Raw genomic sequence first — 15713 nt, 5'->3', positions numbered from 1 at the left:
GGCAAAGGAACCTTCCTCTCAGATTTCCAGGTTACTGGTGCCCCCTGGTGGACAATGCAGGTTATGTCTGTTGGTTAGAGGATGGAAATTTGATTGGGTGCTCAGATTTGAGGAAGCCGCCGTCCCAGCTCTGATGCAAGCAAGTGGAAGGAAATCTCAGGTGCCAAGTACCTCACATGCATTACCTCATTTGTCCATCACACTGTTTTCCAGATGAGTGAGCTGAGGCTTAGAGACATTAAGTGAACTGCCTAAGGTCACCCAGCAAGTAGCTAAGTGGCAATTCTGACTCAGTGCCAAGCATTCCAGAAATCCTGATGGTTACAGGTATTTCAAACACACACACACACACACACACACACACACACACACACACACAGAGAGAGAGAGAGAGAGAGAGAGAGAGAGAGAGAAGAACGTGGATGCAATTTTTGCCAAAATGCATCCCATATATAGATAGCAGCTTTACCCAGTTTCAAACAGTTTATTATAAAGCTGGGGTTTTTATGTTAAAATTTCCCAACTTAGGGCCCAGGAAGTTTCACATTTCTTTAACTTGATTCAAATGCATGGTTTATTTCTCACCAGTGACTCTTTAAAAGGTTAACAATGAAGGGGAAAGAGTCCCAGATACGAGGAGGCAAGATGGGATTACCCAGACGAAATGTGTTCATCAGTTATAGTTTAAACTATAGTCAAAACCTCCTGGGGTTTGTATATAAGATTTCACATGTGTGTATATCCTTTCTCTGAAGAGGGGACCCAGACCAGCCACCTCTTGACCCTGAGCAAGTTATGAACTACGACTCTATGACCTGCTACATGGTAAACACCCCCTGCCTGCATCCATACACTCTCCCTTTCCTCTGCTTTAAGCCTTAAAAGATACCTGGCTTTTTGGGAGCATCTGAGTGGCTCAGGTGGTAAGTGTCCAACTTCAGCTCAGGTCGTGATCTCATGGTTCGGGAGTCTGAGCCCCATGTCTGGCTCTGTGCTGACAGCTCAGAGCCTGGAGGCTGCTTCAGATTCTGTGTCTTGTGCTTTCTCCCTCTCTCTCTCTCCCTCTCTGTCTCTTAAAAAAGACAGATGGTTAGGTAGATGGATACCTGGCTTTCCCCCAAAGAATGCTGGCAGTCATTTCCCCATACGTCATGTACCTTCAGCATAGGAGGTGGGCCTCCCCTGACTGCATCCAGACTACTACCCCTCCACACAGGAATCTCTGCTTTTTTGAGACCTAGACCCCTCCTTTATTGTGTCATCTGCTTACCTTCCAGATATGTTGCTCAGGCATTACAGATTTTGGGTTCCTACAATCCTGTCAACATCCTGGGTGATATCAATGCCACAGGAATGACCCATCCAACCTCCCCCAGCCTCACAGGACCCTCTCTCATTGACCAACTCAACATCAAAAAATCCCTCTTCCGTGACGCTTGAACCACTCACTCTATGCCACACTCGGGACTATCCTGACCTGGGATTGCTCCACCTTTGTGCCAGTCCACTCAGACTAAGTTAGTGTGGTAAAACACCCCCAAGTCTCACTTCTCTGCCCACTGCAGGACCGGACGGCCGCAGCTCTGCTCCCTGTTCTCGTCAATCTTGGAGCCAGACTATCGGGCAGCCTTTGTCCTGGGGTGAGCTAGCCTACACTGAGGGAAGGAGCACTGACTGACCCTCGCAGTGTCCCCTGAACCTCTGCTCAGAGCAGTACACTTCATTCTCACTGGCAGTTCATGGATAAGCCTGGTGCCACCAGGGCAAAGAGCACTACCCTCTCAGGGGCGTGGTAGAGAGAAGTGGCAGATGTTTTGATGACACCATCTACCACAATCTTTGAAGTCTTGATTGGAACATCAGTCTAGGGGTGCCGAGGTGGCTCAGTAGGTTAAGCATCCGACATCAGTTCAGGTCATGATTTCACAGTTCATGAGTTCGAGCCCCGAGTCAGGCTCTGGGCTGACAGCTCAGAGTCTGGAGCCTGCTTCAGAGTCTATGTCTTCTCTCTCTCTCTCTCTCTCTCCCTGCTTCTCCCCCTGCCCCACCGCTCTCAAAAATAAACATTAAAAAAAATAAAAGAACATCAGTCTATCTCAGAACACAGCCGCCTGTCCCTGCTGTCAGTCCACTCCTATGATACCATCTTTCAACTTCATTCAGGCTGTCCATTTCCTTCAGCCCCCTCCCAGAAATAATGATGATAGATAACATTTATTGAACACTTCATAAGTGCTGACTTAACATCTATTATACCATGATGAAGCTGAGACTCAGAGAAGCTAAATAACCAGTCTTCACTTTCTCCTTCCTATCTTCTAGGTTAGAAGCATCACTTCAACTATTAGGGGAACAGGAGAACCAGGTACAATTGAGAGCCCAGGTTGGGGACATGAACTGTGTCAAAACAACAGTCTGCAAGTTGTATGATTGTTCTCCTGAGCGCTCAGTGGCTGGGCTTACTGGTTCTCAGCCAAACGTGATCCTCTCCCTAAGTGACTTGTAGCAGTGTTGCAGAGTTTTTCTTGGGCAAGGGGTACTACTGGCATCTAGTGAATAGAGGTCAGGGAGGCTACAATGCACAGGACACTACTCCACACAACCGAAAATCTCCCAACCCCTGGACATTTGTCAATAGTGCTGGGGCTGAGGGGCCCTGGTCCAGAGACCACCTAGTGTCAGGCAATCACCTAGTAAGTGTCCCTAGTCTGTTCTCTCCTCTTCCCCAGACTTCCTGCTTCAGGCTTCCTCCAATCTTTTCAAACCCTTCCCCCAACCGCCTCCTCCATGGGACTCCACTCTCTCCTTCCCTGCTTTCAACCACACTAAACTTTCCAGCCTTCCAGATGCCATGAGCTCCTCACCTAAAGGCCCTTGCATGTTTGCTCTTACCCCAATGCTCCCCCGTCTCCCAGCCCCCGTCCTTCCCTGAGCTCTCGGCTTCTCAGCTCTTCAAGGAGGCTGTTCCTGCACCCACAACTAGATCAGGCCCCTCTTCTGTATTTCCCACAGCAGCACATGTGCGCCCAACAGAACACGTGCCACACTAATCCCGTGTGTTACCTAGCCAGTTTCCCAAAGCCACGAGAGCAAGGACCACGTGCCTCATCTTCAGCACGGCATGTCTGGGTCCTACGAAGTACAAGATATATGACAGACGCTTAATATTTACAGCGCAGGTGTCTCCATTTCCATTTGGATCTCTCATATGCACAAAGTCAATGCATCCAAGTCATACCTTTTTCTTACCTCACCACCACCACCATCACCACCCTTTTACCATATTCTTGATCTCTGTGAATGGCACCGCCATTCACCAACTACCTAAGCCATCCCTGCCTCCTCCCTTTCCCTCACACCCCCAGTCATTCAGGAAGTGTGTCCCTTCCGCCTGGGTTACCCTCCAATCCATGTACTTCTTTTGGGTTTTTGTCTCAGACACAATAGTTGTAACCACTTACTCTGTGCCACTTAATTCCCTCAGACAGGTCACTTACTTCCTCTAAGCCTTAAATACCCCACGGATTAGTAAATGCCCAGTCAGCACCTACTAAATGTTCAGTAAACGCTGGCTACTATTATTCTTGCCAGGTCCACTGCCATCACTCTAGGAATATTGTCGTTTCCAGCCCCGGCTGCTGCCACGACTTGTTATCACTGCTTCTAGCCAGCACTCCAGTCTACTCTCGACAATGTACCCAAAGCCTCCCCAAAATGCAAATAATATCATGTCACTCTCCCGCTTAAAATCCTTAAATGGCTCTCCACTGCCTCCTAGATAAGGTTCAACCTGGCTTGGCACACACACCCACGTCACACCCCAGGGCCATCTCTTGGCCCTTCTCCCATCACACCCCTTGCTCTGGTCATGTGGAACTGAAGGCACTTCCTTCACTGCGGCTTCCTAGCTCATGTGCAAACTGCCCGCCATCCCTACCTCCACCACCAGATGGGAGGAAAGTGAGGTAGCTACTAATTCACTGTGCTATTCCCAAAGCCAAGCAGGATGTGGCTCAGATTAACATCAGATAAGTATTTAGTGACTGAATTTAACTCCTATGCTTTATTTTGAAGAGGAAACAAAGCAAAAAGAAAACATTAATCACATGAGTTCAGGTTGGGAAGGTATGTGGTCAGAGTATCCCTGTATCCCCAAACCTGTAATGACCTGCAATCTTTCTAATAGCACTAATTTTTGTGATACCTTTAAAGGGTGGATTTGTGAAAAGTCTAGCAAACAGGGGCATCTGGGTGGCTCCATCAGTGAAGCATCTGACTCTATCTCAGCTGAGGTCATGATCTCACAATTCATGAGCTGGAGCCCCACAGTGGGTTCTGTGCTGATGGCACAAGAGCCTGCTTTGGATTCAGTCTCTCCTTCTCTCTGCCCCTCCCCCATTTGTGTTCTCTCTCTCTCTCTCTCTCCCCGCCTCAAAAAAAAATAATAAACTAAACTTGACAAACTATTAAATAAAATAATAATAATAATAATAATTAATAATAAACTAAGGGGCGGCTGGGTGGCTCAGTTGGTTAGGCGGCTGACTTCTGCTCAGGTCATGATCTCACAGTCCGTGGGTTCAAGCCCCGTGTCGGGCTATGTGCTGAGAGCTAAGGAGTCTGGAGCCTGCTTCAGATTCTGTGTCTCCTTCTCTATCTTTCCCCTGCTCGTGATCTGTCTCTCAAAAATAAATAAAAATTTAAAAAAAAAAAAAGATTGTTTAAAAAAATAAACTAAAAAGAACTCTATCAAACAAACACCAACTAAGCGTTTGTCTGCTAATGACAATTTGAACCAGTGACTAGTTTCAGTTCACCTTACTCTAGCCCCAGACTACATTCAACAATGATTAATTCACAGCACCTAAGGTGAGTAGGATGCAAAATCCAGGAAACAAAACACGTTAGCAGTTGGAATCATTACAAAGTACCTCAAAGAGGTCACAAAACGTGGAAAGGGTTGTGTGGACACAGAAACTGGCTTCATCTTCGGCTCTAACGCCCCTCTGGCTTGTTTTCATTTTTTAAATGCCATCCCCGGTATTTCTGCTATCACCCCACCCCACCCCCAGGAGCCCCTCATACAGGTGCACACTACACAGCTCCAGATAAGACAGTCTATGAAGTGTGCCCTCAAAAGGTGTGCAGCGCACACCAATCTGTGCCTGCCTTTGCGGTGGCCATGAGCTCAGGACAATTGACCAGAGTTTCACTCACCTTAATGGTCCTAGTGACCTTCTGAGAACATGGGCTAGCAAGCTCTTTGTGGACAGGTCTTGTTAAGATCCCTCGAAAGAACAGAACCTGAGGGCCATAGACCAGTGGCTTCAATGAAGCTACTGAAAGCGAAGGTAAAATGTGCTTTTTTTACTAGAGATATCTCAAAAGTTTCGTTAGCTTTTCAAGGGCTATCATGTCCCTAAATTTAAAAATCTTAGCAAATGTTAGGCATGGAAGTGATTAATTAATGTGTACTTTGTGACAAACCCTCACTACCTCTTGAACTAGCCCCAATTCAAAATACAAAATAGACCCTGCACCTAGCACTTTTCTGTCAACCCAGGAGGGGCAAATCTGTCACCTGACCATTTGAAATCTCCCCAGCGGCAAAGAAGACAGACAAGGTGATATAATCGTGGGCTCTAAAGAGTTAGGTAGACTGGTGCCTAGAAAGAGGCTTGCCTTAAATCACCCTAGATTGTATTGTGCAGGTACGATACATTCTCTAATGCTCAAGGGCTATAGTTGGGGAAATTCCACTCAGCCTAATGAGCTCAATATTAAAATATACTCTGCAAAATCTTGAGGTTTCTGAAAGAAACAGAAGGACTGGGAATCTAAAAATGAAATACAAAACTCTAATACGTGACTGGCGGAAAATACTAAAATCACCGATGATTAAGTACAGCAACTTCTATGGCAAATTCTATTCTCTCTCTCCCCAAATTAGACAGAAGACTGCACATAAAAATAGGAAGTGAGATTCTGTTATGTACAAACTTCTCCAATAATAACATCACAAAACATCAAAATGAAAAATATTTAATACACAAAAAGGCACAACAGGATCAACTGGGATTAAAAGCATTACATAGTGCAAAAGCCAAAAAGATACAGAGCTATTATCGGTGCTTAAAAGGACTAGAAGAGAACACATGACAATGTCTCCTTTCCCCACTGAGGAAGCTGGCGACTATGCAGTTACTTACAGTTGCTTTTTTCATTTCCACACAATGCAAGCACGTTGGCTATGCTCCTGCCGGTTGCGCTACCTGATGCGATGTTACGTGCATGTTTTCCGTTACTGGCAGTGCATTTTAGGCTGCCTACTCAAGTGCATGTAGGAAATTTTTGTAGATCAAGACCATAGCAGGGCAGCTGTATCCACTATCCAAATTTACACACACTTCTCTCAGATCCTAGAGAGAGACTTTTCTAGTCAAGAGCTTCACAGCAAGGAAAGGCTAGGCGGGCTCGAGGTGGTTAGGAGGAAGCAACACGGCTCTGCTAGGCAGGCACCGAAAAGAGCTTGTGCTCAGCTTCCAGAGCGTGAGGTATTCTGAATACATACCCCAGAGCCTGGCTTAACAGTTCTTAATATCTTATTTAAAGCAATTTATACGTTAGACTGTTCCCACATACTTTATTTCCATAACAAACTATGAGGTAGAAAAAGGGTAGTACAAGTATTCATATTACAGAGGCTTAAGAAGGGCAAGACCAGGACCACAGATGGTGGAATGATCTTACTCCTGGTGTCTAACCAAAAGGCACTTAACAAGGCCTAGCTAGAGGCTAAGCAGAGTTCTATTCAGAGGCTGCTTACAACTTCTACCTTGCCAAGTGCCGAGAAAGCCAGAAACATTTCACTCCCCTTTTTAAACATTGTCTATTATTTTTAAAAGGAGGAAAAAAAAAACCCCAAAAGGAGACACTTTGGTTATTTTAAAAGGAAGTGACAAAACAAGGCAAACTAAAGGGGCGGGGGGGAGTCCTCCTGTAGGAAAAGGGGAGGCGGGCCTCAGTTTCTCAGTGCTGAGACAACAGGGCTGCTAACTGCCCTCGCTGTTCTCCCCTCAGGTATATGAAGGAAGCCTCACTACAAGTTGTTTTTCATTACACAGTAGCACTGATGTCACAGCTCCCCCTCCTTCCTTCTGGAACCCAGCTCCTGACTCTCCGACAGAAACACTCCCTCAGACTGACTGGAAAATAGGAATCTGACCTAAAGACACTGTAGTTCCAACTACCCAGGGGGTGACACACAAGCCTTCTGGTGTAAAAGCAATATCCGGAAGTAGATCTCTTTGAACTCTGAGGAAAAAAGAGCAACAGTAAGGGACGAAGGAAGGGGAAAAGTAGGACATCAAGGCAGCTACTATTTAAAAAAAAAAAAAAAAAAAGGGAAAAAGCCTTATGATAAGACGTTACGTGTTCTCATTAACTGTCAGTGTTCTAGTGATAATGTCAACTTTCAAGAAAGCATCTGCCAAATTAGAGCAACTATTCTGAGACAGGAATTACTCTGACAGCACTACTTGACCCTTTTTAAGATCCTTGGCCCGTTCTACCCCAAGATATGAGGGCTCTTACTTGCTGTGCTATGCTCCCAGAAGGTTTATAGAAGGATCCTAGCTAAAGGAAAACAATCTGCAGGAGAAGCACAATCTTGGATTTCAGAGAAGCTACCAAGAAATACCAGCTACTTCTTTCTGCAGACACAGTTCTCTGTAACATTTTCAGTCATTCAAAACGCTGATAGAGGGGGGCGCCTGGGTGGCTCAGTCAGTTGAGTGTCCGACTTCGGCTCAGGTCATGATCTCACAGTTTTTGGGTTTGAGCCCTGCGTCGAGCTCTGTGTTGACAGCTAGCTCAGAGGCTGGAGCCTGCTTCGGATTCTGTGTCTTCCTCTCTCTCTGACCCTCCCCTGCTCATGATCTTTGTCTCTCAAAAATAAATAAATGTTAAAAAAAAAAAAAAAAAGGGCTGACAGAGGTACAGTAAACCCAAGTGTTTCTTAAGGTTCTATTTAACAAGGCCGCACGCACCGCTGGGATTACACGTTAATTCTATCAAAAGATCTCAAAAAGCTTAGGGGACAATCTCCCATACCAGACAAGACCTGGTAGCTCCTACAAAGGAAAAATGTGGCAATGGTGACCAAGGAAAGCTCCGTCCAACAGAAAGGATGTCTCAAAGCAGTCTGGAAAAACTGTCCCCAAATTAGGCCAGGGAGTCACTTGAACCACTACCTCAGTTCAGCTTTAGATCCTCAGTATCTCTCCTCAGACGCTAAACTGCAACTGCATTAATCACCTTCTGGGAAATTCCAGCAAAGTAACCTCAGCATACCCTACGGCAGTGCAAACTTCCAAACATTTGTAAACATTGCACATTTTGCTTTTGGCACAGGGGAGAGCTTACAGGTTCTTTATCTCTGAAGTGCAGATCCTAAACACAGCTAGTTCCTATTTTATAGCCATTTTCAGCAAAGGCATTAGCAGTCCTGATAGCAGTCTATGTACATACACATATACATACACCTATGAGTGAAGATAATCATCAAAATAAATTCTTCTTTAGGACTCTGATCAACAATTTAAGCAGATACTTGGCTAAAAGGAAAACAACAGATTCACAGTATCTAAAGGCATATAGTTCAGAAGCTCACATAATTCTCTGTGGGGGGAAAAACCCAAATAACCGGTTAACAAGTTTCCTCCTTTTTAAAGAGAACTGAGAGATAACACAATACTTCTGGAGAACCCAAGTTCTAGCATTCACCCATTTCTCATTAATGACTTTTCAAAGGAGCCAGTATTACATTGAGTTGACATTTCAAAAAAAAAAAAAAGGTGACAAATGATTCTAACCATTAAAAATAAATTCTTACAAATGAAATTATGTCCCACAAAGCATTATATACATCTAAATATACATAAATTATTATTAAAACACAACTACATATGTCGAATGCTTGGCAGTGATCCCATCTTAGATTAGAAGAGTTCATGGCAGTTTGTAGGCTGGCTTGGCTAGATGCTTATCACTGCTCAAGCCTAGGATTGTGAACCTATGATATTCCATAGATGGACTGTGAAAAAAATAGCACTATGTGTTGGCCTTAAGATTTTTATAAAGTCTGGTTTAAGTATTTAATACAAAAGCACAAGTATCATAAGTATAATGCAAGTACGGAGAGTTAATGAGACAGGAGGCATTTTTAGCTGTAACCTAAAAATTCATTGTTTCTGGGGCACGTTTGTGACTCAGTCGGTAAAGTATCCGACTTCAGCGCAAGTCATGATCTCACAGTACGTGGGTTCAAACCCCATGTCGGGCTCTGTGCTGACAACTAGCTCAGAGCCTGGAGCCTGTTTCGGATTCTGTGTCTCCCTCTCTCTCTGATCCTCCTCTGCTCACGCTGTCTCTATCTCTGTCAGAAATTAAAAAAAAACAAAAACAAAAACAAAAACACCACACATTAAAAAAAATTTGTTTCTAAGGATTTGTCATTTTTGCTCTGAATTTTCTGTCCAGGATAACCTGATCATAAATATTAATGGTGATTAAAGGGGCGCCTGGGTGGCTCAGTCGGTTAAGCGTCCGACTTCGGCTCAGATCATGATCTCAGGGTTCGTGGGTTCGAGCCCCATGTTGCACTCTGTGCTGACAGCTAGCTCAGAGCCTGGAGCCTGTTTCAGATTCTGTACCTCCTTCTCTCTCTGACCCTCCTCTGCTCACTCTCTCTCTCTCAGAAATAAATAAAAAAAGAAAAAAAAACCATTTAAATGGTAATTAAAAAAAGAAATTTGGTGCTGGGACAGCTGGCTGGGCTCAGTCAGTAGAGCATGCAACTTGATCTTGGTCATAAGTTCAAGCCCCACGATGGGCATAGAGATTACTTTAAAAACAAAAAAGAAAGAAAGAAAGTCGGTGCTGATGTGGGATGATTTCATTGCTCACAAATCTATGGCACGATGCAGCAGAAGAGTAAACTTCACTGGCCCCTGCTCTAAGAGATCCCTCCTCAGAATCAAGATTTCCACTCAAGCATCTGGGAGTGAAAGGGGAGAAAAGGAGACAAATCAGACAGGCTGTTGTAAAAGAGAGGGAAACTGGCCCTGGTTCTGGAACACCAGAGCACACTGTCCACCCTAAATAAATCTAAAAGATAAACAGTAGTGTTTGGAAATTAGAGGAGTTTACCTGATAGACGTAAAACTATGAAGACTTGACATACAATGTCCTGCTTTAATGGCAGTGAGTAAAATGTATCTGTACCGCAGTAGCATTAAAAAAAAAAAAAAAAAAAAGAGACGAAACCAAAAACAAATCAAGGTTTAAAGTTTCTTGCAGGTAATGAACTGCTCTGATAGCACTGTGTAGTCCTTTGTAGGGCCCTTCACCTATTCTACCCCCAAGAAATGACGAGGCCTACTTGCTATCCTACTCTCCAGGGGTGACTGCACAGGACAGGGGTCCGGGATGACGGAAACACCCTGCAGAGGAAGCGGCTTCCCGAATTTCCGATAAGCTACCAAGAGATGCCAGCTGCCTCCTCCTGCAGACATGCTGGCTTCCCTGTAACAGCTGCAGTCTGTCATGGGACTCCTGCCAGAGGTGCAGGGGACCCAAGTCTAGGTTGTCATACCACTCGCAGCTCAAACACGCAGCTTGGGATCTTTTAAGCAAAGTAGTTAGTGGTAACAGAGACAATAAAAAACCCAATTGAGCAAGGGGGAGAAGGAAAGCTGAGTAGCGTAAGAGAATCCTGTGCTAGGCAAGGATGTACCAAAATTAGCATCAAATGTTTACAAACACAAAATTTTTCAATTCTTTCTGAAGTTTTCTAAAAAAAACAAAAACCCTGCAATAAGAGAAATCAGAGGCTACAAGTGCAGATCCCTAACTCTCCCTGCCCCTCCTTTAAGTTACCATCCATGAAAGCCCTTAACTGGCAAAAATCAAATAAAACTGAGGGCTATCAAATGATTATGAAGACAGTAGTACTTGGGAGAAAATAGGGGAAAAAGTCATTTAAATCGCATAAATGGTGAAGCATTTACCATGGTTTAACAAAACACTTGAGCTCAAAGGACTCCTTCTGCTTCTAGAAGGAAAACCCTTGTCCCTGATGCCTAGAGATAGCCAGGGACTTGAACTTCCTTCCCCAAGAAGGAACAATACTGGAGAAGATGGGTCAGGCTCTTCTGCACCTTTATCTGTCCTCCCTGTGGGAGGAGTAAGTTATTATGTTTATATAAGAAAGCCTGACATTTACAGGGCCTTTTCTCTTTGAGGAGAAAGTGTTAAAAGTTGTTATTCTCTCTAAAGTCCTATTTTGGCTACGAGTCATATTCTGCAATATTTTAAGATGATAAGCTATTCCAAATTTGACAAGCTGCACACTTTAAATATTTAACAAATAATGAGAAGGAAGTGAGTATGGTTTCAAGATTTACTACAAGTCCCTTAGATTCTAGATGCATCACTAGCTGTGACTTTCGACAGTCATTTAACCTTAAATTTAGCCTCAAGTGCAAAATAACAGGGGCTGAGTATATGAGTGCCTTCTAGTTTTAAAATTCTAGAACTGTTAATAAAACTCCCCCTCAGAAAATTAAATATGCTGCTAAAAGTGATCTTGTTCATTCTACTTCTTATAACTGGAAAAGCCCTTCCTTCTAGGGTAGGGCTTCCCAAAGTGTGGTCTGTGGACCATTTGAATCAGCTTCCAGGAACACATGTTCAAATGGAAACCCCAGAGCAGGGGGGGAAGGAGGGGAGTTTGTTTTTTGTTTTTTTTTTTTTTAAACTTGGGCTGTTTTAACAAGCAACCCAGGTGATTTTTTAGATCAGTAAATTTGTTAATTCTAGGGCCCTGGTCAGGGAGCCTAGGTGGCTCAGTTGGTTAAGCGTCCAACTTCAGCTCAGGTCATGATTTCATGGTCCATGGGTCTGAGCCCTGTGTCAGGCTCTGTGCTGACAGCTCAGAGCCTGGAGCCTGCTTCGGATTCTGTGTCTCCCTCTCTCTCCCTGCCCCTCCCCCTGCTCGGTCTCTGTCTCTCAAAAATAAATAAATGTTAAAAAAAATCCTAGGGCCCTGGTCTCCAAAATCTCATATGCATACCCCTGGGCATACTAAGATTTTTCCATGAAAAAGGTATAGGGATAGGTATTAAGGACATGAGCTTAAAGACCTTCAGTTTCCATTTGTACTGTCCTAAGATTAATGTGCTTCTTCAGATCTATCATTTTTCTTTACTATCCTTTTCACAACTACCATACTCCCTATTTCCAAAAGAAAGCCTGCCTCTCACCCAACTAGACTCTTACTATGGGGCATTGCCTCAGAATGCAAAAAACATCTAGGGGCATCAAATAAAAGAACAACAAAAAACCTCCAGAGGATTCTCAGAAGATAATGAGGACAGAGTAAAGCAAAAGGGAGCTTAGGTTAAAAATTCTGTGCCTTATCTACCTTAGAATTGTAATTTGTTTGGGCCAGAAATGTGCTCATGCATTTATTTTCAAAAATAAAGTCAAACATTTTCTGACTGAAAGTGAAATCTGATATGGCTGATGAATTTTACAATGAGAACAGCTTTGCTACTTTATATGACAAGACTTTTTCCAGAATTTAATCAACTAAATCTATAGCTTCAAGGCTTTGAGAAAAATATTAAGGCACATATACAATATAGTGGCTAGGGTATCCTTTCTAAGTACTTAAAGGTATTTTTAAAATTTATATGTTACATTAAACATGTGCAAATGGTCAGCTAACCTAGAATGAGAGCCAGGAAATGGAGAGAGAACTGCTTAAAAAGAGGAACAAGGGAACTTTCTAAGCAGACAGAAACATTCTGTTGCTTGTTTAAGGATGGCTACTCGGATGTCTACAACTCACGAAGGGAACACTCTGTCTGCTACCTCGTGGTGTAAAATGTACAAATGGTTATATACACTTTTTCAAAAATTCTTTCCGGACTGTGTTAGCAAAAATGCTCAATACTATTGTTCTAGACACACATGAAAAAAGTGCTTGTTTTTCAAGACTTTTCTTGTAGCTTATCTGAATCGTGCAGCCTGACTGCAACAACGCATAGCATTACATAACTTGACTATTCAAATTTATTATTTTTTTTCATTGTTAGCTTTAATATTTTTCTAATAGTCACCTTGGATCTTAATGACTAATAACATTCCCTAACAGAAAAAAAGAACAGGAAATAAAATTAACTAAAGAAATAGTAAATCTTCAAATAATTTGATAAGTGAGCGAATTAATGTATTTTTTGTTAGTACTGGCAGTTGCTTTCTCCCAGATCCTCATCTTTAAAAAGAGAATGAAGTCAGTGGTTAACCTATCTTTTCATGTTAATGGCATCCCCAACTGGCAATCTAGTTCTAAGGAACTCAATTCTCAAATTCCTTATAAGTTTAGAAACAAACTGTTGGAGAACACAGATGTCTACCTAAATAAATAAATAGATGTTTTGAGTTACACAGAGTAGAGATGCTCAATACTGACATTTTGAAACACGACTCAGCCCTGTTAATATTTTCTGCAGTTCACGGAGTCAGCTACGCTATAAAAACCTTAATAACCAACTGAATCTCTTTCTTGCAAATAGGGCATGAAGCCCCAGCCTTCTTCAATCTTCTGGCACAGTGAAAACAAGTGACAAGATGGCCTGTCCTCCCATGAATAATGTTTCCATCTCGTGGTCTCTTCTCACACAGACTACACGGCTTCAAGAGATTCTGGCAGTCCTCCATGTTTTCTGTATCTGCTCTCTGTTCAAAAAGGTTATCTGATTGTTCTCCCATGCTTGATATAGTTTCCTGGCTTTCCGAACTGTGGGCCAAATCCAAGAATTCCACGGAGTTGCAAGGATCAAAAAGTTTAGGGTTTTCCTCCTTTGTGTACCCATCTTTAGGTCTAACAACTGGAGCTGATATGGTTCTTCGGCAATCAGGGACATCAATTCCTTCATTTTCCTTCTTTTCAGGTATGGCAGTGATATCAGATGTGGAGAGAGAATGGGTTAACTTAGAACAATCCGAATACCAATCCTTCCTCAAGGCCCAGCAACGGAAACAGTACCTCTTGCTTGGAGAGTTAAATTTCTTGCACTCGGTACACTGCCACTCATCCTACAAAGACAAGTGCAGCCAGTTAACATTCACTCTGTGGCAAACATGAAGTTGAGAAAAAGGGAGGGTAGGCCCCAGCTCATCGTCTCACTAGGCCAGTGAGAATCCGGACGTTCCCCATCAGTGATCTGGCCTCGCATATGAACAAATTCCACAGCCACGTGTAGTCTTGAGCAGGTTTACAATGATAGTGACATGACCACCATTTTCAAGTCAAGATTTGATACAGCTATCTTTAAGAAAGTTAAATTCATTATTATGGCATTCTATCTCATCCGGATGGAATTTTCATTGCTTGCTTTTCCCTGCTCCTTCTTTTTAAGTTCACTTCTTTGTACAACTTACTCTCTTATTGGGCAAGAGGCTAAAGAATGAACAAAAGAGAACACTTTCATTCTTTCCTACTAATTAAGAAATAGAAATTTTGGCAAAAAGGAAGCTAAAATTAAATGAAATTTGAAAACTACTAAATTTACTCCTGGTCTCTCACTGCTCTCAGGATTAGCTAAATGTACGCCTAAACCCTACCTCTGAAAACTGAACGTTCTTGTGCTCGGATGCTCGTAAACCTCTCCGTGTCCAAATCAGGAGACACGAGAGCTCAATGAATTTTGCCTTGCGTAATGCAAAGGGAGCTACCCGGAACAGGTCTAGAGGGTTTAATGTGGCTAACTGCCTGGCTCTGACAGGATCAATGACTGGACACAGGCGGACTTGATTACTTCCAGAACAAAGGCCACACACTTCAAGTTTAGACATTGTAACTCAATTTCATGGGCCAAAAGGCAGGGACACGACCATTTGTTAAACTGGGTGGTCTTCAGAGAGACTCACAACATTCGTGCCAGCTCAAGATCCTCAGATCTCATTTGAAATGCTACACAGATACTCAGAGGGGCTTCGCAAAGATTTGGAATTCATAACTGATGGTGTGTCACAGTCTAATTGACATCACTGTTTCTTTTTTAGTAGTACATAAAATAATAGGGCTTATTAAATTCAATGGCGTCTTTAATTTGATAAAATACAGTCTATTTGCTTAATAGGTTTTCTGGGCCCAAGTAGCCACAGAAGTCTGATTAAGATGGAGATACTTATCTCTGCTATTTGTATTATGGTCAAGAACCCTTAATGGACCAATATATTCCACTTTATTACTCAGCTATACACAGACAGATAATTTGCAATGAATTACCATAATGGGCAACAGTGGCAGGCTGGGAGTTGGGAAGGATCAACCAGAGACAACATACAACTTTTCTATCCGCAAAGAGCAAACTGTAAACTCTCCTCCCCGGTCTTCCCCCACCACCCTTCTTCCCACAGTGAGTTAGCCGAGGAAAGGACTGAAAGAAAGATGGAATTAGCATGAAAAGAGAAAAGGTACACATTTAAGTCTAAACCTGAGTTGTCATTTGGTGACAAATCCATACCTATTACCTTTATGGCTTAATACTACATTTTCATTTACTAGTCCTCCATTAATATAAATCTGTGTGGAAATTAAACCATTTTCCATTTGTCTGTTTTTGAGAAGCACTGAAAATATG

At 42.9% G+C, this 15713-nt stretch overlaps 1 protein-coding gene across 2 annotated transcripts in view; it reads right to left on the bottom strand.

The window, feature by feature from the left end:
* Positions 1–12060: 12060 nt before the first annotated feature.
* The window catches only part of MDM4 (MDM4 regulator of p53), a 37098-nt gene continuing 33445 nt past the window's right edge, over positions 12061–15713 (bottom strand). For both annotated transcript variants that reach the window (XM_039227573.1, XM_039227574.1), the window contains exon 11: positions 12061–14163. In XM_039227573.1, coding sequence (XP_039083504.1) covers positions 13591–14163 — 573 coding nt within the window. In that variant the 3' untranslated portion in view covers positions 12061–13590. The remainder of the gene's footprint in view (positions 14164–15713) is intronic.

Source organism: Hyaena hyaena, unplaced genomic scaffold, assembly GCF_003009895.1.
Source record: "Hyaena hyaena isolate Hyena2069 unplaced genomic scaffold, ASM300989v1 scaffold_28, whole genome shotgun sequence".
NCBI lineage: Eukaryota > Metazoa > Chordata > Mammalia > Carnivora > Hyaenidae > Hyaena > Hyaena hyaena.
Note: the sequence above shows the minus strand (reverse complement) of the source record. Positions and strands in the feature narration are given on the sequence as shown.